The sequence below is a fragment of the Dermochelys coriacea genome, chromosome 1 (genome assembly GCF_009764565.3).
Source record: "Dermochelys coriacea isolate rDerCor1 chromosome 1, rDerCor1.pri.v4, whole genome shotgun sequence".
NCBI classification, from domain to species: Eukaryota; Metazoa; Chordata; order Testudines; family Dermochelyidae; genus Dermochelys; species Dermochelys coriacea.
In genome coordinates, this window is record NC_050068.2 from 26144540 (window position 1) to 26165967 (window position 21428).

The window sequence follows — 21428 nt, forward strand, 5'->3', positions numbered from 1 at the left end:
GTCTTTCTCCAAAGTGTTCCCCAGGCATTGAAGTTAATAGGTGTTAAAAGTCCAACAGATCACTTATAGATGGTTATAAACCGTGGTGGTGACACCTTCTGATGTACTTATAACTCTCTAACACAGTGGTTCTCAACTCTGATCCACCGCTTGTTCAGGGAAAGCCCCTGGCGGGCTGGGCCGGTTTGTTTACCTGCCATGTCCGCAAGTTCGGCTGATTGCAGCTCCCACTGGCCGTGGTTCGCCACTCCAGGCCAATGGGGGCTGCAGAAAGCGGCGTGGGCCGAGGGATGTGCTGGCCGCCCTTCCCGCAGCCCCCATTGGCCTGGCGCGGCGAACTATGGCCAGTGGGAGCCACGATCGGCCGAACCTGCGGTTGCAGCAGGTAAACAAACCTGCCTGGCATGCCAGGGGCTTTCCCTGAACAAGCGGTGGACCAGAGTTGAGAACCACTGCTCTAACACATTACTTAGGTCTGTAATATACTTATAACAAATAATAATATATTAATCCTTTATAAACCATTTATAAATGTAACATTAATCTGAAGGCCTAGAAAAGTTTAAGACTCCATTGTTCCTGCATGTGGTGGCAGTATTAATGGAAGTTCGTAACACATTCACTTTGGAGCATGAGACTGAAAAACCATGAGGTTGTGGTTTCACAGGAAGTGAGGCGAGTAACACGGGACAACATTTTTTGTTCAAAACTTTTTTGGCAAAAAATAAAACCCCATAGAATTGGTGACACAAACATTTTGTGAATTTGTGTCAGTTTCAGATCATTGTTTTGGTTAAAATATAAGCTTTAAATTACAATTCTGAAACAGTTTAAATGACTTCATTTTGTTGGTTTTGGTTCAAAATCATCTACCATTTGACATTTTCCTTTAATTTCCAAAAACCTTTTAAAATCTAAATTAAATGTGTTGTCTGACACAAAATTATGTCCCCCAACTTTTCAATTTGCTAAAAAATTCTAAAAATTGTTTTTGTTTGACCCAAAAAGGATTTATTTAATTTTTCAGAATTACCAGCGAACCAGAAAATTCCATTATTCGCACAGCTCAGGTGATTAGTACTATAGTCACAGGATAAATATACAGCCAGAAGAGACACTAGATCAATATGTAACACAAGTTAGGCCAAAACTAAAGTGTGTGAGTTTAGAACACTAACAGATTCTCTGTTACAGAGAAAGAGGTTTATTTACATGTCTCCTAGCCCCACTGCTACTAGTCGGAAACACTGATAGGCAATTATAAACCTTGGTGAAGACAGCTCCCAATGCTCAGGCTGTCTTTTAATCAAGCTGTTTTCTCTAATTTATAGTGATTTTTTTTCTTTTTAACCAAAGCAAATACACGTTTAATCAGTTCACTTTATAGGATAAAGCAATAATATAACTGTCAGCGTTCAGGCTGATTGTGGGACTTTCATTTTCTTGGGCATCTGTTTTGGTGTTTTGGGAGCTTTCTTGGCTGATTTTACAAGCTTGCCCCCATGAGATGTCACAAAGGATTTTGCTGCTGTTTTTTTGGGAGTCTTTTTCAGCTCCTTATCCTTTACTACTTCCTTTGGGATCCTGGGCTTCTTGGGTTGTTTCTCTTGAGCTGGTGTTGGCAAATCTGTCTCATTTTCAGCCAATTTCAGTTTTGTTTTTGGAGTCTCCGGAGCCAATGATGTCTTTCTCTTACCAAGTGGTGTCTTAGGTTTTCTGATCATGTTTACAGCTTTTTCTGGAGTCTGATTTGGTTCAGTTTTCTCCTGCCCAGCTATACTGACTTCTGTTTGAATAGGAACAAGTTGTGGAATTTCTCCATCATCCTCATCTGGTTCTGTGACTGCCAAGGTTTCTGCTTTTCTCTTTTGTTCCATCTCAAGGCCTTTGGTAGTAGCATTCTTCTTCTTTTCAGCTGTCACTTTGGCTTTAGTTGAAGTCTGTTCTGTGGCTGCCTTCGGTTTTCTTTTCTTTCCTTTCTTTTTCTGTCCTCCCTTTTGATGGAGAGATGGCTGCTTGTCAAGCTCATCTAAATTGCAGATGTATGAATTGAAGATTGGGAGAGCAACAGATTTGAGTGTTTTGAGGTGAAGAACTTTAATATTCTTCCAATTCTTTGGCAACTTATTGGAAATCACCTCAGAAGCAACAGTGACATTTTCTAATAATTCATCAGCTTTCATTCCAGTGTGACCTACACGCGCTGTATAACAACACCCCTTGTTGGTAACTGGAAGTATAGTTCCCTGGATATGTTTGTTTAGTTCCTTAGCTAGATTCTTGGCTTTCAGGTTTACAGATAAAGGTGCCTTTTTGCTTTGATAAAAGTGTTTCCCTATATGTGAGGGCAAAAGCCTTCTAATTCGATCATTGGCCAGAAAGAGGTGAAATCTGTTCAGGAGACGACGCTTTGCTTCAAATGGTTTGTATTCTTTTTTGAGAGTTTTATATGAGATGATCTGGCTGATACTTGTGATCCCATTCTGGATCAACAGTTCCTTGTACAAGTTTTCGGTCTGTTCTGCAGATAATTCAGGTTCATCTTTTGTGAATAGACAAACTTCAGATTTTTCTGGTCGAATACCGTGAGGAAGTGGTATTTTGATAACTTGTTCTTGTGGTGGGATTTTCCATACTGTCACCATTAAGTATACATTCTCATTCTCATTCAAAAGCAGTTCATCTGTTTTATCTTTGGTCTTTGTGTATGCAAGCAAGGCCTGCACTGCCTTTTACAGAGAGTAATATTAATAACCCCAGTTGGAAGGAGACCATAAGTGGTCCAGAGTCAACATTAACTAAAACAATAGATATCTGTAGAGTGGCAGAAATTATTAAATTACAATTCCAAGCCCCAGCAGACCAGGAAGAAAGCAGAGAAACTTCAGGTGAAGAAGTCATTACCAATAGCTGCTAGGAAGTGAACCTGCCTCTGTCCTCTGCCAGCAGAATGCAGCTGTCTCTCGAGTGCTATATCTCCACATGCTCTCAAAGCCACAATAGAGCCAATTGTGTCAAACTTCCAGAGAAACTGAAGGACTCCACATAGTGGGCACTCTGCCAAATTTCTTTGACCCTTCCTCTGAAAGCAGAGTTAGAGGAAATTGCTAGCAGTTCAGAATGTCATTATCATTACTCTTTCTACAGTACCTACAATGTGCAAGGTCTTTACAGACAAGTTCCTGAGCTAAATAGCTTACAATCCAATGTACCAGCAAAGAGTGGTACTGCAATGAACATCTGTGGAACTAAACAGCAAAGTTGCACATGCATCTTATTAGATGCCTGATTTTTTCTGGATTTCCTTTATGTTCTGTCCTTCACTGTTCAAGGAGTAGACTTTTTACAGGACTTTTGGAAGAGGTGCATTTGAAAAAGGGATCTGAAGGAGGAGAGGATGATGGTATGACACAGTGGGTCCAGATTCAGCAAGGAAATTTAAAGCTGCTGAATCCCCTGGGAAAACATGTTCATTTCACCTGAATTTCAGATGTTTTCTATTAAATAATCTCCTTTTTTCTGTCTTTGAGTGTGACCAAAAGAACCCACGTTCACACCCTACATGTAAGGGGACTGTTGCCCCCTTACTAACATTCAGTGGGGGTGTTTTGGTTGGCTAGCTCCCAGTACTAAAAGGGGAAGGGTTTATGGGAAATCAGGACCCTGAGACTGACAGTCCCCAGGAACAATGGGGAGAAGCCAATGCTCCAGGTCAGCCTGAATGACAGGGTGGGCAGGCTAATCAAAAAATCAGGAGGCCAGGGAGGTCCCGTCCTCCATGTGAGTTGGAATTGCATGGGTCAGACAGAGTGGGACTGAGCTAAGGAGAAAGTAGGGGCCCGAGCTGAGCTGGGGAGCAGAGCTGTGCCAGATCCAGAGGGACCAGAAAAGCAGCCCAGAGAGAGCAGACCCTGTCCTGGGAGCAGAGCTGCAGCCCCAAAGCCAGAGGCACAGCCCAGAGAGGGCAGACTTGCCCTGGGAGCAGAGCTGCAGCAACCAGAGCCACAGGGGCCAAAGAAGCAGCCAAGGGAGCTGGAGGCAGAGCAGCAGCAGCGGTGCAGAGACAGAGTGGTGGAGCTGGGGCTGGAGCAGTCCAGAGCTGGGTGCGGTGAGCAGCTGGGGAGAGTGACGGGGACCCTGGGCAGCGGGCCCAGCACAGGGAGACGCCTCAGCCAAGAGGCTCTGCAGGCCAGGCTTGGATTATAACCCCGACAGGGCGGGGGCGACATTGGGCAGAAGGGTCCTACCACTTAGAGCCTGAGAGCATGTGGCCACCACCTGAGCAAGTGTCCAACCTACAGCATCCCTGCAGCACAGCCAGGTCCTGAGAAGAAGGCCTGGGACTGACAAGGAGCAGACTGTGAACTGCCCTGACACTTCCAGAGACACTGTTTGTGATGTTCCCTGCCACAGAGCGGGGTGATGTGTTTCCTTTAACCTTTCCCATTTTTCCTTATTCTTTTTAAAATTAATTGTTGATTAAATAACTTGCATTTGCTTTAACTTGTATGTATGGTCAGTGGGTCAGAGAAGTGCCCAGTGCAGAGAGAGTAGCCCCGAGTGGGGACACCCTAGCCCCTGTTCTAGCTGACCACAGCAGGGTTGCGGGTCGAGCCCCTCAGGAATCCTGGGCCCAGACTTGTTGGGGTTACGAGGACTCTGCCAGACAGGATAGCAGAAAGGGAGTCCTCAAGGGCAGAGAGGCCACTGGGTAAAGGAAGTGGGAGCGAGGACTCAGATCCTTTCGCTAGCCCACTTCACCAGGGTAGTGCAGAAGCCAGGAAAGTTCCCTACAAGAGCGAGACTATTCCTCTGCTTACATACACACTATTGTAATAATCTTTGTACAGAATATGCCTTGTAAGGTATCATTTGAAAACTAGTAATTTCCTGATCAATAATATCATGGTGAAATGTATGTTGCAACATTATATGTAAAGTTTTGAATTCCGCCTGTATGATGTTATCACATGTTCAAACCATACATCCCTGACTCGGCAAAAGTTTTTAAACAGGTCTATCCTAAACAAAGGAATGTGTATTTTAAACTCAGTTTACATGTAAGCAGTAAACAGGATCCTTGAGACACAAAGAAGGGGAAATGGTAAGAGACAAGGCAAATCTGCATTCACAGGGGAGAAGAAAGAGCATGGAGCCACCTTCACCACCAGACTCCATGCTGCCCTCTTTACTCTATGAATAAACTTTGCTTTGAGGGGTAATCCTCAGAAGAATCCACTACAAAGGGTGACTGTACTACAAAAGTGAGGGGCAAAAATACCCCAGGGATCTCTCCTTATCTCTCTTTTTCAAATAAGAAGATGCAGGAACCAGCCCTTTGACTTTGGGGGAGATCCTAACCTGAGAATTTGGTCAACAATGTTGCTGGGAACATGTGGTAAGGATTTTACCTTGAACCAAATCTAGCTTGTTAAGTTTTAACTATGAAGAAGTAGTTTTTTATTTTTCTTATAACTATTTCTGACTTTAATGCCTTATACTTGTACTCACTTAAAATCTTAGTTAAATAAACTTGTTTTACTTTTTTAATCAAAACTAATTAATCCAGTGTGTGTTTAAACTGAACTGTTTGGTAACACTAGTTAAAGTGGCATACTGTTGAATATTGACCTCTTACATGGACAACAGACCTCTAATATCTGAACTGTCCAGGACAGGCTAGACAGTGCAGAACAGAGGCGCTGACTTTCTAATTTCCCTGGGGGTGCTCGACCCCTGCTCCGCCCTAGGCCTCACCCCAGCCTGCCTGTTCCCGCCCACACTCCACTTGTGCCCCACCTTCACTCTGCATCTTCCTGCCCCTACTTCTCCATCCCCCCCACTGCTGCCTGTACACCACTGAACAGCTGATCACCGGTGGGCAGGAGGTGCTGGGGAGGGAGTCGAGGGAGGACCTGATTGGCAGGGCCACCAGTAGGTGCTGAGCACCCACTATTATTTTCTTGTGGGTGCTCCAGCCCCAAAGCACCCATGGAGTCGGCACCTATAGTGCAGAACATATGCTTTGGGGAAATTCGGGACTGGCACTGTGTTGGGACCACCCTACAAGTAGTAACCAAGGCTGCTGGAAGCCAGAATGTGACTGGAGTGTTGCTGACAGGTGGCTGGGGTCAGAGCAGCTGAACCAGGGCTGTGGTCCTGGCCATACACAGACACTCAGGCTGTGAGCTGCATGCTGTTTATGAGCAGCCCAGGTTGGGAGTTACAACAGCACAGCATTGTGAGGCACTCAAGGTTGCAGGGCAAGTGGTGACACAACCCTTCACTGGTCTGGATTGTATCCCAGAATGTGACAATCAGAAACAGGCTAAAAAAAGGTAATTTTATTTTCACCCATACACATAAGACACTTATTTTGTCTAGTACAGTTTGGCTTTTGTATCTTCCAGTCTCTTTCCATTTTCTCTGTTTGCTAAGCACCTTTTCAATGGGACTCATTGGGACACATTTTTTAAAAAGGTGATGTTAATCCTGGTAAGGAAACGGAGAGCAATTTATGAACTAATTTTGACAATAACAAACAATTTCCACCCCATTATATTTTTTTGATTTAGCGGGCAAGAGTAATGTTGATATAGCACTTTTATATTGGTGATAGACTGGAGATTTGGTGAGAATATTTCTATTCCTGTCCACTGTCAAGCACAGTCGCAGAATGAAGACAAAGGGCTGGATTCTGGCCTCCAGATCCTATATGGACCAGGGAGAATTCCATTAACCCAGAAGCAGCATAGGGACTATGTACGTAGCCAAACACTAACCACTCACAGACCCCTGGGGTACAGGGCATGTCAGGATGCACCAGTGAGTGCTATGGGGATTCTTGGCTGCAGAGCAGCTTATAGTTAGCCAAGCTAGGGCTGCTGTAAATTAGCACAGTCCTTGGATTGGCACCAATTTATGCCAGGAACAAATTTGCACCCCAAAGCAGTCCAATCACTAAGGAAACAGTACAGAATCTAGCCTAAAGACAGTAACAGACAGAACCTAACATCTTCATCACTCTGCTTACTCCACTATTCCTCATAACTCCTAATCTAAGATGTGGATGAGAGATGAGAAATATGGAATTGCTGCTTTTACTTAAACCTAGCAGAAAAGGCCTGCTATTTTAATAGCAAAAAAAAAAAAAAAGCAAAGAGCCGTTGCTGAATAGATTTCTGAAATGAACATTGTCACCTGTCTTAGCTAGAATTGTGGGTGTGTATACAATATTTCTTCCAACAGTGTTTTGGAAAGCATTTGCAGGACAGCTGGAAGTGGTGTTACTAAAGGACAAGCAAGATAGAACAGAGAGTTTGTTGAAACATTGACTTTCTCAAAGAGCCGCTGATTACCACACAGAGAATAAACAGATAAGTGTACAAGAATGTTTTCTGGGCATCTCTTCCCTGACTCTTTATTTGTAAGGACATTTACATATAAAAGAGAATGTTTATTTTTTTCTTTGAATTTAAAATCATCTCTAAATGCTGCTACAATGTCTAGGGAGAGTGTCAAATTGATGAGCAATCTCTGTCCACCTCTAGGACTCCAAACCACAGCACAGTGCTCTGCAAAATGTTGAGACCAAAATCCCCACCTGGTTTGGTGTTTTGTTTCCAGTCTGAAGCTCAGGCGAAGATCATTGAAAGGTTCCCCAGCAATTATGATGAACCTTCTTATAAGAACCCAGACCTGGATTTGAGCAAATGTGGTCTCGTTTATAGTTTCAGGTTTAGAGTAGGTTAAAGGTTTCCACTTGGAAATTTCAACTTGGATTGGAAGTAGTGGCTCTGGTGCTGCCCAGCCTGATTTGTGGATAAACTGAATTCTGAGTACTAAATTCACTTTTTATCCAAGAGATCTGAAACAACGTCTATAAAAGGAGCTGCTTGCAATACAAGCCTGTAGTTTACTTTTATTCATTGATCAATAAAACATTTAAGAAAACCAAATAATCATTATATATACAATGATACTGCCTATTAGAGTTTATCTGTTTGGATACAGGTAAGAAGTATACATTGAAAAAGACACTTAAATGATAAGACTAGCTATTAAAATTTTATCTCCTCTGAATTAAATATGGTATGCTTCAGTGTCATTATTGTGGATTCTGCTGCCACCAAGTGGAAACCCTAAATAAGTCTCCATCAGAAGCGTTCCAATAAGATTTGGCTATGGACAAACACTTTGAATGAGGCATGTGTTTGAGAATTTCAAATACTTTGGGTACAGCATTTCCTGATGGAACTAAATATGTTGAGGTCTTATATCAGGTAGTCCCTTAAAGCTTAGCAGAGCAGAAGGGGAAAGGAGGGAGTATTTTGACCAGCCACTTATTGCCCCATCCCATCAGCAAATGATGCCAGGGAGGCAAGTGATGGTGACCTACAAAGAAGATGGGGGAGAACAGCACTAGAGCACTGGCCATATGGAATCCTAAATGCATACCCAAAGGGTAGGATAATAGTGAATCTGGCCCTTAATCTTAAGAGAGGCTTTGAAGACTCAAATTGCTTCAGTGGCAATGCGGAAGGATTGCTGTATAAGTGTTAGAGGAGTGAAGGGTTAGTGAAGGCACAGAGTTACAAAGAGAAATAACTGTACAGCTGTTTTGTGTCACAATGAGGGCTGCTGAGCTCTCGTGAAAATGCAGCCCTTGAAAAATACAGCACCACATACAGGAAGCCACTTCGGTGATACCAACAAAGCAGTGCACAGAGCACTGCAGGAGGATTCACTTTGATCAGGGCAAATCTCTACATTTACAAAAACAGCAATGGAATTATAAATCTGAATAATTAACTGCACCATGCCCATGGGTGCTAGCTGCCTCCCGAAATGAAACAAACAAACAAGACAATGGCCCTGTGCTCTGAAAGCTCATCAGCATTGTCAAGGCTGAATCCCCACTCTGGCACCGCAAGTGCAGGAAGTGGGGGCCCGCAAGGATTTTAAAAACTAATACTGGCCACTCCAGGCTTATATTAAACTCCCAAGGTTACAGCTTCTTTCTGACCTTGGCTTGATAAATGCTGCCACCACCCAAATGCAAAAAACCCCCTTTGAACCCAGGAAGGAGCACTTGGGAATCCCTCCCTGTCAGGTACCCTCAAGCCCTTTCACCCCCCTCCGGGGAAGAGCTGAGAAAGAAAACAAAGGAAATTAGCTGTGGCTAACAGCTAATCAAACAACGTGCACAAACCTCTTAGCACACAAAAATCCAACCCTGTTTTTTAAAAAGGTAATTTTTATTAAAAACAAAAAAGGAAAAAATACATCTGGAACTTAGGCTTTTTGCTAGATCTTAAAAGAAACAATTACAAAAATTAAGCACCCAAAATAGCTTTCTTGTGGGTTCAGCTTAAAGGTTACAAGCAAACAAAAGCATCTGGGGTTAGCACAGAGATCCACAAGCCAAAATAAGAAATAAAACTGATAGCCAGGGCCGTCCTTACCCATACGCAAACTATGCAGCTGCTTAGGGCACCAGGAAATTTGGGGCACCAAATTGCCCCAAATTTCCTGGTGCCCTACTCAGCTGCGTTCTGCTTCAGCGGCCAGCCGGCTGAGCCAGCTGGGAAAGCTGCCCCTGCCCCTGCTCCAGCCCCACCCCGCCGCTTCCCCAAAGCCCCCGTCCCTGCTCTGCCCCCACCCCTGCTCTGCCCCAGCCCCGCCTCACCCCACCCCTTCCCCTGAGCTGTGTCCCGGGGACTGCAACAGAGATCAGGTGCCTTGTACTCACCGGTTGGCGGGAAGTGAAGCGACCCGTCTCCAACCTGCTCCACTCTGCCCCGCTGGCTCCCAGCCGTGCCGCCGGTGAGTGCTGGGGGGCCGGTTCCCCTCTGCCCCCAGTCCCAAGGCTAGGAGGCAGGGGAGCAGAGCAAAGCGGATTGGGGCCGGGTCACTCAACTTCCCGCCAACCTGTGAGCGCGGGGTTGGACCCACCCTGCAATCACCGAGCGACAGAAAGTGGAGTGACCCGGCCCCAACCCGCTCTGCTCCTCCGGCTCATGCTGGGGGGTGGTTCCCCCCTTCCCCCCAAGCCTGCTCCTGCCCCCCACAGACCTTGGGTGCAGCTGCCCCCCCAACCCGCAGAGGTCTGAGGCCAGCCCCCCACTCCCCCGGGGGGGCTGCGAAGGGCACTACAATGTCTAGGGACGGCCCTGCTGATAGTGTCTAACTAAATATTCCCTATCCAAATTATTTCTTCTAGATATGGAAAATACTTTTTATACCTGGTTCAAACCTTACACAGCATTTCTGCTTATAGCATTCCTGTTCCGTGTCCCTGCAGCCCAGAGAACAACAGACAAAGGGAAAGTTTCTTTCCCATTTTTAAAAGTTCTAGCCTTCCCACTGGCTCTTTTGGTTGGATGCCCACTCCTTTTCTTTTACCTGTGGGCTTGTTAACCCTTTACAGGTAAAGCAAGCAGAGAACAGCTACCAAGAGGGATTTTACAGCTAATTGGCTGGTTGGGTGTCCATCAAAGGGAACTATTCCACCACTTTATTTATCACAAGCATATTTGAGAGATTGGTTCTCAGATTGGTTCTCATGCCCCCCACTACAGAAAGAATGTGGACAAATTGGAGACAGTCCACCGGAGGGCAACGTAAATGATTAGGGGACTGGAACACATGACTTATGAGGAGAGGCTGAGGAAATTGGGCTTATTTAGTCTGCAGAAGAGAAGAGTGAGGGGGGATTTGATAGCAGCCTTCAGCTACCTGAAGCGGGGGTTCCAAAGAGGATGGAGCTGAACTGTTCTCAGTGGTACCAGATGATAGAACAAGGAGCAATGGTCTCAAATTGCAGTGAGGGAGGTCTAGGTTGGATATTAGGAAAAACTATTTCACTGGGAGGGTGGAGCACTGGAATGGGTTACCTAGGGAGGTGGTGGAATCTCCATCCGTAGAGGTTTTTAAGGGCTTGACAAAGCCCTAACTGGGATGATTTAGTTGGGGTTGGTCCTGCTTTGAGCAGGAGGTTGGACTAGATGACCTCCTCAGGTCTCTTCCAACCCTAATCTTCTATGATTCTTTGACTATGGTCCATGAAGCACCTGTTGGTGGTTCTCGCTCCTTGTTTCCAGCAGCTAAATTGTACTAAAAGGCAGTTAAATAATATTAAATACTTTACTAATATTAAAACGTTCCCTGTAAGCAATTGTTGCTATTGCCCTAGGGATGTTATGAGATCATAAATGGAAGAGGAGACTGTCCTCGTGACTAGACATGAGCGGGGAGGTAGTTCACAAGACATTCTCTCCAAATATGGTCTATGTGATGAAAAAGCTTTGAAACCCTGAATTAAGACATCACACAACAAATAAGGGAAGAACAAACAAGAGAAAATAGAGATGGGAAGGACAAGGTTATATAAGGCACATTATGCAGTGATTCACATTTTGCAGTGATTCTTAGTGAGTACATTTTAAAATTTAATTTTAGTTCACTTTTTGAAGGATTTGTGGTAAATATGAGTTTTTAGGAGTGACTTAAATGAGGCAAAGGTGGTAGCTTGATATTCTTTAGCGTGGGGATTTTTAGTGTCCAACCAGAGCAAAGAGGAATATGGTGCTTAAACTCATTGAGCAACTCCTTCTGGTAATAGCTTACCTTAAGTGATCGTTCTCGTTATAGTGTATATGGTAACACCCATTGTTTCCTGTTCTCTGTGTATATAAATGTCCCCACTGTTTTTTCCACTGAATGCATCCGATGAAGTGAGCTGTAGCTCACGAAAGCTTATGCTCAAATAAATTTATTAGTCTCTAAGGTGCCACAAGTACTCCTTTTCTTTTTGCGAATACAGACTAACACGGCTGCTACTCTGAAACCTGTCACACCATAAGATAAATCAAATTCCCTATATCTGCCACAAAAAAGGTAAAGGGCTGTGTAGCGCTCCTCACTCTCCAAGGCAAGGCACCCCCTTCTGTCAGTGTCGGGATGTCAATATGCCCGCCAGAAGCTCATCAGGCGGTCTGACTTGCAGCAGCGCAATTGCCCAAATTACAGTTCAGGTCTCCAGGAGAAGGACCAAGCACACGACCAGTCAGCTGGTAGCCCAGCCTTCTGGCTGGGGTGAACAACAATTGTCTTTTGGCTCTGGCCCTCCAGGAGGGACGGAGCACTTAGGCCAATGGTCCCCAAACTGTGGGGCATTCACCTCTGGGGGGCATAGAGGAAATTCCAGGGGGACACGGCAGGGTCCAGGCCAGCCCGCACGAGGTAGCCCTGCTCTACCCTAAGCTCTGCTCCAGCCCCCGCCATCCCCACAGACCCTGTTCCAAGCTGCCAGCCCCTGCTCTCAGCCTGGCCCCACCCCAGAGCCCGCACTCCCAGCCCCATGAAAGTGAGTGAGGGTGGGGGAGAGCAAGTGATGGAGGGGGGATGGAGTGAGCAGGGGATGAAGCCTCGGAGAAGGGGTGGGGCCTTGGGGAAGGGAAGGGGGCAGGAGTGGGGCAAGGGTGTCCGGGTTTGTGTGATTAGAAAGTTGGCAACCCTATGGCAGCATGGGCAAGCTACCTCAAGTACAAATCACCCCGGCCCCAGGAGTACATACTCATGGTGGCAAGTTTGTGCTGCCAGGGCTACACTACTATTTTTAGCATGCTAGCTCCATCAGAGTTAATGTAGATCTGCTTAAGCTGGGAATCACATTCCTAGCTCCAAGTGTAGATGTAGCCAAAGTGATATAATTAGACAAGTCAAAGTACTTCAGATGTGAGGTCCATACCCACCTTGCTTTCAAGTATATGTGTGTGTATGCATGCATCACAGGCGCAGAGACACACACTCACGCATACACACACTGACCCACAGCTTTGCTGTTCAAGTTTATGGTAAGTATGAGTGAAGGTGGGTGAATGTGTGTGTTTTGATAGGAGATTTGTGTGGATTTGTGCAGGTAGTGAATGAAGAGTATGTGCTATGGTGGTGGGGCTGTAGGTGCTTGAGGTTATTGTGTGCGCTGATTGTGGTGTTGTGTGGGTGGTTGTGTTGATTTGTGGGTGCACTGTATTGTTCTGGGAAATTTGTGTTGATTTGTGCGGGTGGCAAACAAGGGATGTATGCTGCGGTGATGGGCTGTGTATGTTTGGGGTTATAGTGTTTGTTGGCTGTGTTGCGTGAGGGAGTTTGTGTTGAGCTGTATGAGTGATGAATCAACCTCTGAAGAACTGTGGCAGTTGGGTCAAGTAACCCACCATCTGTGCCATTTCCTTCATATCACTGACTCATTACAACCACTGACATTTGCATGCAAATTACCTGTAAAGTAAAGGTCTTGGTTGACTGAATTCTTGGCACAGACAGATGTCTGACTGTTTTATTACACTCTCTCACTTGCTCTCTCTCCGGATATACATAAAATCACATGTAAATTATATAGAGAAAGCCAAAGCAGCCAGTGTGAGCATTTCTCTCCATGCAATAGTCCTAACAATCCTATCCTATTACTCTGTCTTATGGGGCATCTCATAGCATTTGACCACAATGTCCATCCCTAGTTATTAAAATGACAAGCCATATACCACTGCTTCTTTTTATGCCAAGTATTCAGTGTGCACTTAATAAATGCTGCTATGGTAGTAGCCCATTTTGTGATCTATCAACCAACACACAGACACCATCCATCATTTCATCCAGTCCCATCAGCATATTAGTTTTATAGCCTTTATGGACAAAAAATAACCAGCGCAAAAACAAAGGAGATTTATGTTTTATTTCTTGTGACTTTAGTATATGTTAGGGTTTGTGAATTTCAGGGAACAGAGAGCCCTGGTTAGAACAAGCAGAGTGCTGAAAGGTGGTATGCTAAATGCAACACACAGCTTTGAAAATGTACCTCTGCCCTGATTAGGAACACTATGCTCCAACTAGTCCAGATCCTGATCTCAGGAGAGATTTCCGTGAATGCCAAAACATGGTGACTTGTGTGAGAGTGAGGGTTAGGCTGTCAGCCTATCTAGACACATTTAAGCAGTAATGTCTACCCAGGATTAAACTGTTTATTTAAAACACAAATGTTATCCATTTGATGGGTGCCACAGGCAGCCATAAGAGCCAGATTCTAGGGGTCCTTCTTAAAAAACTTCCCCAGTCACCTTTGTAGGCAGTTTTCCCCCCACTTACAAACATTCAGAGTCCTTTGAGAACATGGAACACGGGGATCTTATTTTTGGGGGGGAAGGGGGAGTCAAAAGCAATATAGAAAACCCCCAGTACATATACTTATATATTCAGATAAGAAGTGGAGGAGCCCAAATCAACACATTAGGAGTTTTGTCAAATCCTCTCACTCTTGAGCAACATGCAGCTGATGGAGGTCAAGGACCCTGTCTCACCACAATCCACCCCACTGAAAACTCCACTCATAGGTTGAATCAGTCTAAGTCAGTGATTCTCAAACGCATTTGATTGGGCCCCACTTCTTTGTGTCTGTAGTCATTTATTCCCTCCCCACACACACACAAGGACATATACAGCCACCCAGCTCTGACAGCAGAGCAGAGAGCAGCAACTGCTGGCAGGGCACCCAGCTCTGAAGGCAGTGCCACACCAGCAGCAGCAGCAGCACAGAAGTAAGGGTGGCAATGTGAAAATATCACTTTTCACAGCCGACTTAGCGCCCCATTGCCACCCCTACTTCTGCACCCCTGCTGCCACCTTGGGGCTGACAGCTGGTGCCCTGCCACCTCCAGGTGAGGGATTGGGCGGGGGAAGGGAAGGAGAGCCCAAGCCCGGGCTGCCTCCTGGTGAGGAATTGGGAGGAGGGGAACGAGAACCAGAGCCTGAGTGGTGGGGCTCCATCTGTCCCTTTTAGCCCTATCTCCTGGGTGTGCAGGGCCCTTCTGCACAAGCTCCAAGCACCTGCGGCTGACAGCCCAAGCTCTTCACACACAAAAAAAGAAAAAGAAAAAAAAGCAGCACACAGTTTGTGCTTCCCTGGACACATCCCTGTGCCTCCCTTGGCAGGCCCTCCCCATAGTTTGAGAACCACTGGTCTAAGTGGTAGCCAAAGGTATCTAGGGATGACTCCTCTCCCCTGCTAGTGCTGAAAGAACTTCTCAGCCAAGTCCTGCTCCAATGGAGGGCATATGGTCCAGTTCAGTCATTTCAGCTCACTTGCACCAGCTGGGTGGGCCAGGATGGCCGTGCCCCTGTCCCAGGGAGGACTAACACTTCACCCAAAAATCTGTTCAGGCCCTTTCTTCAGGGGCCCAGTTTATTCTTCAAACATAATCAACCAGTTCAACGTAAGTTCCACATATAAACACAGTCATTTCCCCTGACCCAGGGTCTTCTGCAGGTAGGGTTGCCAAAAGTCCCATATTATAAGGGGGGTCCCTATTTAAACAGAAAATTGCCTGTCCCATATTAAATCAGTACAGGACACCTTTTATCCTATATTTCAACAGCAGGGGGCCAGTACTCGTAGTGCATCTTTTCACTCCCGTCCCAACCCTGGCCCTTCAGTGCTGCGCAGGAAAAGCAGACAGGGCTGCATTCAAGGGCCAGTGTCAGGAAGGAAGTGGAAAGACGCACCCGTGAGTACTGGTCCCCTGCTGGACAGGACCGCCTGCTGACTCCAGCCCTTGAGCGTGGCCCCGTCTTCTTTCCTTGCGCAGGCTCTGTCTGGCAGGGCAAGTGGACAGGGCTGTGTGCCTTGGAGCTATTCTGGCAGAGAGGTCAGTACTCCCGGGGTGTAGCCCATCCTCCCACACAGAGTCTCTGCCAATGTGCCAAGCAAGATGCACAGCACTGCAGCAGGCAAAGACCAGCAACTGCAGCCTCCAACTCAGCTCTTGGTCCTCATGCAGAACCTAAGAGGAGTCGCAGTGGCTGCTGTCCCAGAACCTGAGGTCCTGGGTTCTCTGCAGCATCCAGAGCTGGAAAGAGAGAGAAACCCTAGGAAGCCTGGGGGTGGAGGGAAAGGGACTTGTCCCCAGAGGTTCAAATCAAGATTGGGGACATCTGAGGTCTGTCCCATATTTTTTAAATACTGTGTTGGCAACCCTATCTTCAGGGGCCCAGAGGACTTTCCCTCAGCATCTCTCCCCCAGCTCCAGGACCTGCCATAGAGGCCAACCTCCCTCCTGCAGCAATCCTTTCCAACTGAGCCACTTGCTGGCTTTTATAAGTACTTGATCAGTCACAGGGGAGGCAAGGCCCAAATCCCTTAAAGTGTCAACCACCCTGCAATGCAGGATACTCTGAAGTCAACTCAGTTTTGCCACTACAGTGAAGTAGAACTGAACTGGCAAAGTCTGTTCTGCTGTGCTACCACCACTGCTCATCCAATCAGGACCCAACATAAAGTCACCTCTGCAATGCAACTGATATTACTACCACCAGTCCAGTTGAACCTTCATCCTGCACATTCTTCCATGGGCAAATCAAGAGCAAAACAGTATTCTTGGGCAGAGTTCCTGTTCCTGAAGCTAGCATACCAGGTCTCAAGAACAAAGCACCTTTCTCTTCCTTTCTTGCTATGCCCAAGCTTCATTGCCCAATCAAAGCCCATGTGTAGTAAAGTCATACTGATTCCTTACCCAAGGCATATCCTGCAAAGTGCCTATGCCCTTTCATTAGACAGTAAGGATCATCGTTTACTCACATCTTTACACATCAAAACTTAAATGTCAACTAAAACAAAACTCAGTGGATGGAATTATAGATAAACAAGATGTAAATGAAGCCGGGTAGTGCTGGCTTTTTCCCTTCCCTCCAATAGAAGAAGCAGACAGTTCCATCCACTAGGTCTTCTGGCCTTGGGGTTTTCGTAAATTTAAAATATATTGGGGTGTCTTGCTGCCAATCTCTGCCTCTACTCAGGAGATCCAACATCCTTTAGAATTTACTAAACCTCCTCTGAAGCCTCAATGTAGCCAGTCCATGAGATGCATTTGGGCTGTACTGAGCACTCAGTCTCATCTTGGCCTAGGCCACTTGTCTCCGCAGGTGAAAGACTAGTGTGCACATTCACTCACGTACAAACAAATATTTCAACATGAAGCATCAGAACCGTAAACCATGATATATTAACAATGATAAAACCAATAATCCATATTCATGTCTGAGTGATCAGTTAGTGAAATAAAGCTACTCAACTCATAGTACTCTAGGTGTCCTGAACCCTAAGGCATATCAATTATTTAGCAATTGATAACATTTATTTAATCCTTATTCAGTGAAGTCTTTAACAAAAAATTTTGATAACAGCAACAGGGAGATCAACTTCCATTTGATTTTTGATCCTTCATCTATCCACCCTTCATGCAGTTTTCCCTGCTGCTTCTTTGCGGAGACTACTGATCACGGTTGAAAGACTCTGCTGCATTCTGGTCTATGAAGACACAAAGTTCATGAGCTTATCACTCTGTGAAACTGCTGGCTCCTTTTAACTTCACACACCAGAAAGCCCATGAATAGGCCAGCTGGGATGTTGGTTCCAGAATCGTACTATATATATGCTGCTGTGTCTGTGCCAAAGTGAGGACCTTTGTATTGCAAAACTGTTCATATATATTTTCAGTGTCTTCAGTCTCTGGCTGGATTGAGATTTAGGGTAGAATGTTCAGAAGCGCCTAAGTGATTTAGGAGCACAAGTCCCATTGACTTTCTCAGCAGGGTCTTAGTCCATGAATGGGACTCCTAGGAACTACCACAATACAAATAAATAAGTGATTTTGATAGTTATAAAAATAGATTTCCTTGCTACTTTGTTCTTTTTCACCAAGTGTGCAATATTCATTCTTTAGAAAAAAATCAAAGGGAACAACAATCATGCTTCCTTCGTTGTTCAGATTTTCTGTGATGATATATTAAATCAGATATATGCATACACAGAGACACATAATGAAGCATCTGTGTGCTTGGGGGAAACAATGTAAGTCTCAGTCTAAAGATGTCCTTATGTTAATAATATGAAACCTCAGCAACATGACTATTGTGAGCCTCCAAAGAACACTTGGAGCCAGAAAAGACACCAAGGTTCAATGCCAGAGTAACAAGAGAAGTTCTATGGTTATTAAAAAAGATATTCAAAGGAGGAAGAAGGGGCAGTGATGAGGCAAGCCAGGGAGTTTATATTTTGTGTGTCACCATTTCAAAGAAATTGGATGGTATCCAAAGTCAGGTGCTCCAGATATATTTGTGCTGTAATAAAAAGAAACAGTTACCAGCTTCTCCTGTGACTGTTGTTCTTGGAGATGTGTTGCATATGTCCATTCTATTTTAGGTGTGTAGTCAGAGATTTTTCCCTCAGCAATACTCATCAAAGTGGCACATGCACCCTCTGTTGCTGTGTGCTGCCGCATGATTGTATAAAGGGCAGAGCTGCCCCCAGTTCACCCCCACCACCCAATTCCTTCTTACTGGACAGACTCTGATAGAGAGGGGAAAGAGTGTGGAATGGGCATGTGCAATACATCTCAAAGAACAAAGTTATAGAACAGTTTAGTAACCACTTTTTTCTTCTTCGAGTGATTGCACATGTCCATTCCACAAGTTCAATGTGGAGATGGGATTGGAGTCTACTTGATTAATGATTGAAGGACCACACATCCAAATATGGCATAATTGCTACATTGTTGAGAAATGGCATAATGGGAGGCAAAGGTATGCACTGAAGACCAAGTTGCAGCTCTACAAATGTCCAGGACAGGCACTGGGGCTAGAAAGGCTGTAGAGGTTCATAGAATCATAGAATCATAGAATATCAGGGTTGGAAGGGACCCCAGAAGGTCATCTAGTCCAACCCCCTGCTCAAAGCAGGACCAAGTCCCAGTTAGATCATCCCAGCCAGGGCTTTGTCAAGCCTGACCTTAAAAACCTCTAAGGAAGGAGATTCTACCACCTCCCTAGGTAACGCATTCCAGTGTTTCACCACCCTCTTAGTGAAAAAGTTTTTCCTAATATCCAATCTAAACCTCCCCCATTGCAACTTGAGACCATTACTCCTCGTTCTGTCATCTGCTACCATTGAGAACAGTCTAGAGCCATCCTCTTTGAAACCCCCTTTCAGGTAGTTGAAAGCAGCTATCAAATCCCCCCTCATTCTTCTCTTCTGCAGACTAAACAATCCCAGCTCCCTCAGCCTCTCCTCATAAGTCATGTGCTCTAGACCCCTAATCATTTTTGTTGCCCTTCGTTGTACTCTTTCCAATTTATCCACATCCTTCCTGTAGTGTGGGGCCCAAAACTGGACACAGTACTCCAGATGAGGCCTCACCAGTGTCGAATAGAGGGGAACGATCACGTCCCTCGATCTGCTCGCTATGCCCCTACTTATACATCCCAAAATGCCATTGGCCTTCTTGGCAACAAGGGCACACTGCTGACTCATATCCAGCTTCTCGTCCACTGTCACCCCTAGGTCCTTTTCCGCAGAACTGCTGCCGAGCCATTCGGTCCCTAGTCTGTAGCGGTGCATTGGATTCTTCCATCCTAAGTGCAGGGTCCTGCACTTAGGCTTATTGAACCTCATTAGATTTCTTTTGGCCCAATCCTCCAATTTGTCTAGGTCCTTCTGTATCCTATCCCTCCCCTCCAGCGTATCTACCACTCCTCCCAGTTTAGTATCATCCGCAAATTTGCTGAGAGTGCAATCCACACCATCCTCCAGATCATTTATGAAGATATTGAACAAAACGGGCCCCAGGACCGACCCCTGGGGCACTCCACTTGACACCGGCTGCCAACTAGACATGGAGCCATTGATCACTACCCGTTGAGCCCGACAATCTAGCCAGCTTTCTACCCACCTTATAGTGCATTCATCCAGCCCATACTTCCTTAACTTGCTGACAAGAATGCTGTGGGAGACCGTGTCAAAAGCTTTGCTAAAGTCAAGAAACAATACATCCACTGCTTTCCCTTCATCCACAGAACCAGTAATCTCATCATAAAAGGCGATTAGATTAGTCAGGCATGACCTTCCCTTGGTGAATCCATGCTGACTGTTCCTGATCACTTTCCTCTCCTCTAAGTGCTTCAGGATTGATTCTTTGAGGACCTGCTCCATGATTTTTCCAGGGACTGAGGTGAGGCTGACTGGCCTGTAGTTCCCAGGATCCTCCTTCTTCCCTTTTTTAAAGATGGGCACTACATTAGCCTTTTTCCAGTCATCCGGGACTTCCCCCGTTCGCCACGAGTTTTCAAAGATAATGGCCAAGGGCTCTGCAATCACAGCCGCCAATTCCTTCAGCACTCTCGGATGCAATTCGTCCGGCCCCATGGACTTGTGCACGTCCAGTTTTTCTAAATAGTCCCTAACCACCTCTATCTCTACAGAGGGCTGGCCATCTCTTCCCCATTTTGTGATGCCCAGCACAGCAGTCTGGGAGCTGACCTTGTTAGTGAAAACAGAGGCAAAAAAAGCATTGAGTACATTAGCTTTTTCCACATCCTCTGTCACTAGCTTGCCTCCCTCATTCAGTAAGGGGCCCACACTTTCCTTGGCTTTCTTCTTGTTGCCAACATACCTGAAGAAACCCTTCTTGTTACTCTTGACATCTCTTGCTAGCTGCAGCTCCAGGTGCGATTTGGCCCTCCTGATATCTTTCCTACATGCCCGAGCAATATTTTTATACTCTTCCCTGGTCATATGTCCAACCTTCCACTTCTTGTAAGCTTCTTTTTTATGTTTAAGATCCGCTAGGATTTCACCATTAAGCCAAGCTGGTCGCCTGCCATATTTACTATTCTTTCGACTCATCGGGATGGTTTGTCCCTGTAACTTCAACAGGGATTCCTTGAAATACAGCCAGCTCTCCTGGACTCCCTTCCCTTTCATGTTAGTCCCCCAGGGGATCCTGGCCATCTGTTCCCTGAGGGAGTCAAAGTCTGCTTTCCTGAAGTCTAGGGTCCGTATCCTGCTGCTTACCTTTCTTCCCTGCGTCAGGATCCTGAACTCAACCAACTCATGGTCACTGCCTCCCAGATTCCCATCCACTTTTGCTTCCCCCACTAATTCTACCCGGTTTGTGAGCAGCAGGTCAAGAAAAGCGCTCCCCCTAGTTGGCTCCCCTAGCACTTGCACCAGGAAATTGTCCCCTACGCTTTCCAAAAACTTCCTGGATTGTCTATGCACCGCTGTATTGCTCTCCCAGCAGATATCAGGAAAATTAAAGTCACCCATGAGAATCAGGGCATGCGATCTAGTAGCTTCCGTGAGTTGCCGGAAGAAAGCCTCATCCACCTCATCCCCCTGGTCCGGTGGTCTATAGCAGACTCCCACCATGACATCACTCTTGTTGCACACACTTCTAAACTTAATCCAGAGACACTCAGGTTTTTCCACAGTTTCGTACCGGAGCTCTGAGCAGTCATACTGCTCCCTTACATACAGTGCTACTCCCCCACCTTTTCTGCCCTGCCTGTCCTTCCTGAACAGTTTATAACCATCCATG

The 21428-nt window shown here is 45.7% G+C and overlaps 1 protein-coding gene across 1 annotated transcript; it reads right to left on the bottom strand.

The window, feature by feature from the left end:
• Positions 1-1300: 1300 nt before the first annotated feature.
• Positions 1301-18335, bottom strand: LOC119843544 (ribosomal L1 domain-containing protein 1-like). Its single transcript, XM_038372981.2, has 2 exons — positions 18198-18335; positions 1301-2729 (listed from the first exon to the last, which is right to left on the bottom strand). Exons 1-2 carry the CDS (start codon positions 18333-18335, stop codon positions 1416-1418), a joined length of 1452 nt encoding a protein of 483 aa, XP_038228909.2. The 3' UTR covers positions 1301-1415.
• Between the last annotated feature and the right edge of the window lie 3093 nt (positions 18336-21428).

Coding starts and splice junctions, on each gene's coding strand:
- LOC119843544 (XM_038372981.2), bottom strand. CDS start 18,335: ATGCGGCAGCACACAGCAACAGAGGGTGCATGTGCCACTTTGATGAGT. Junction 2,730..18,197: donor AACAGTCACAGGAGAAGCTG/GTAACTGTTTCT, acceptor TCTCTGTAAAAG/GCAGTGCAGGCCTTGCTTGC.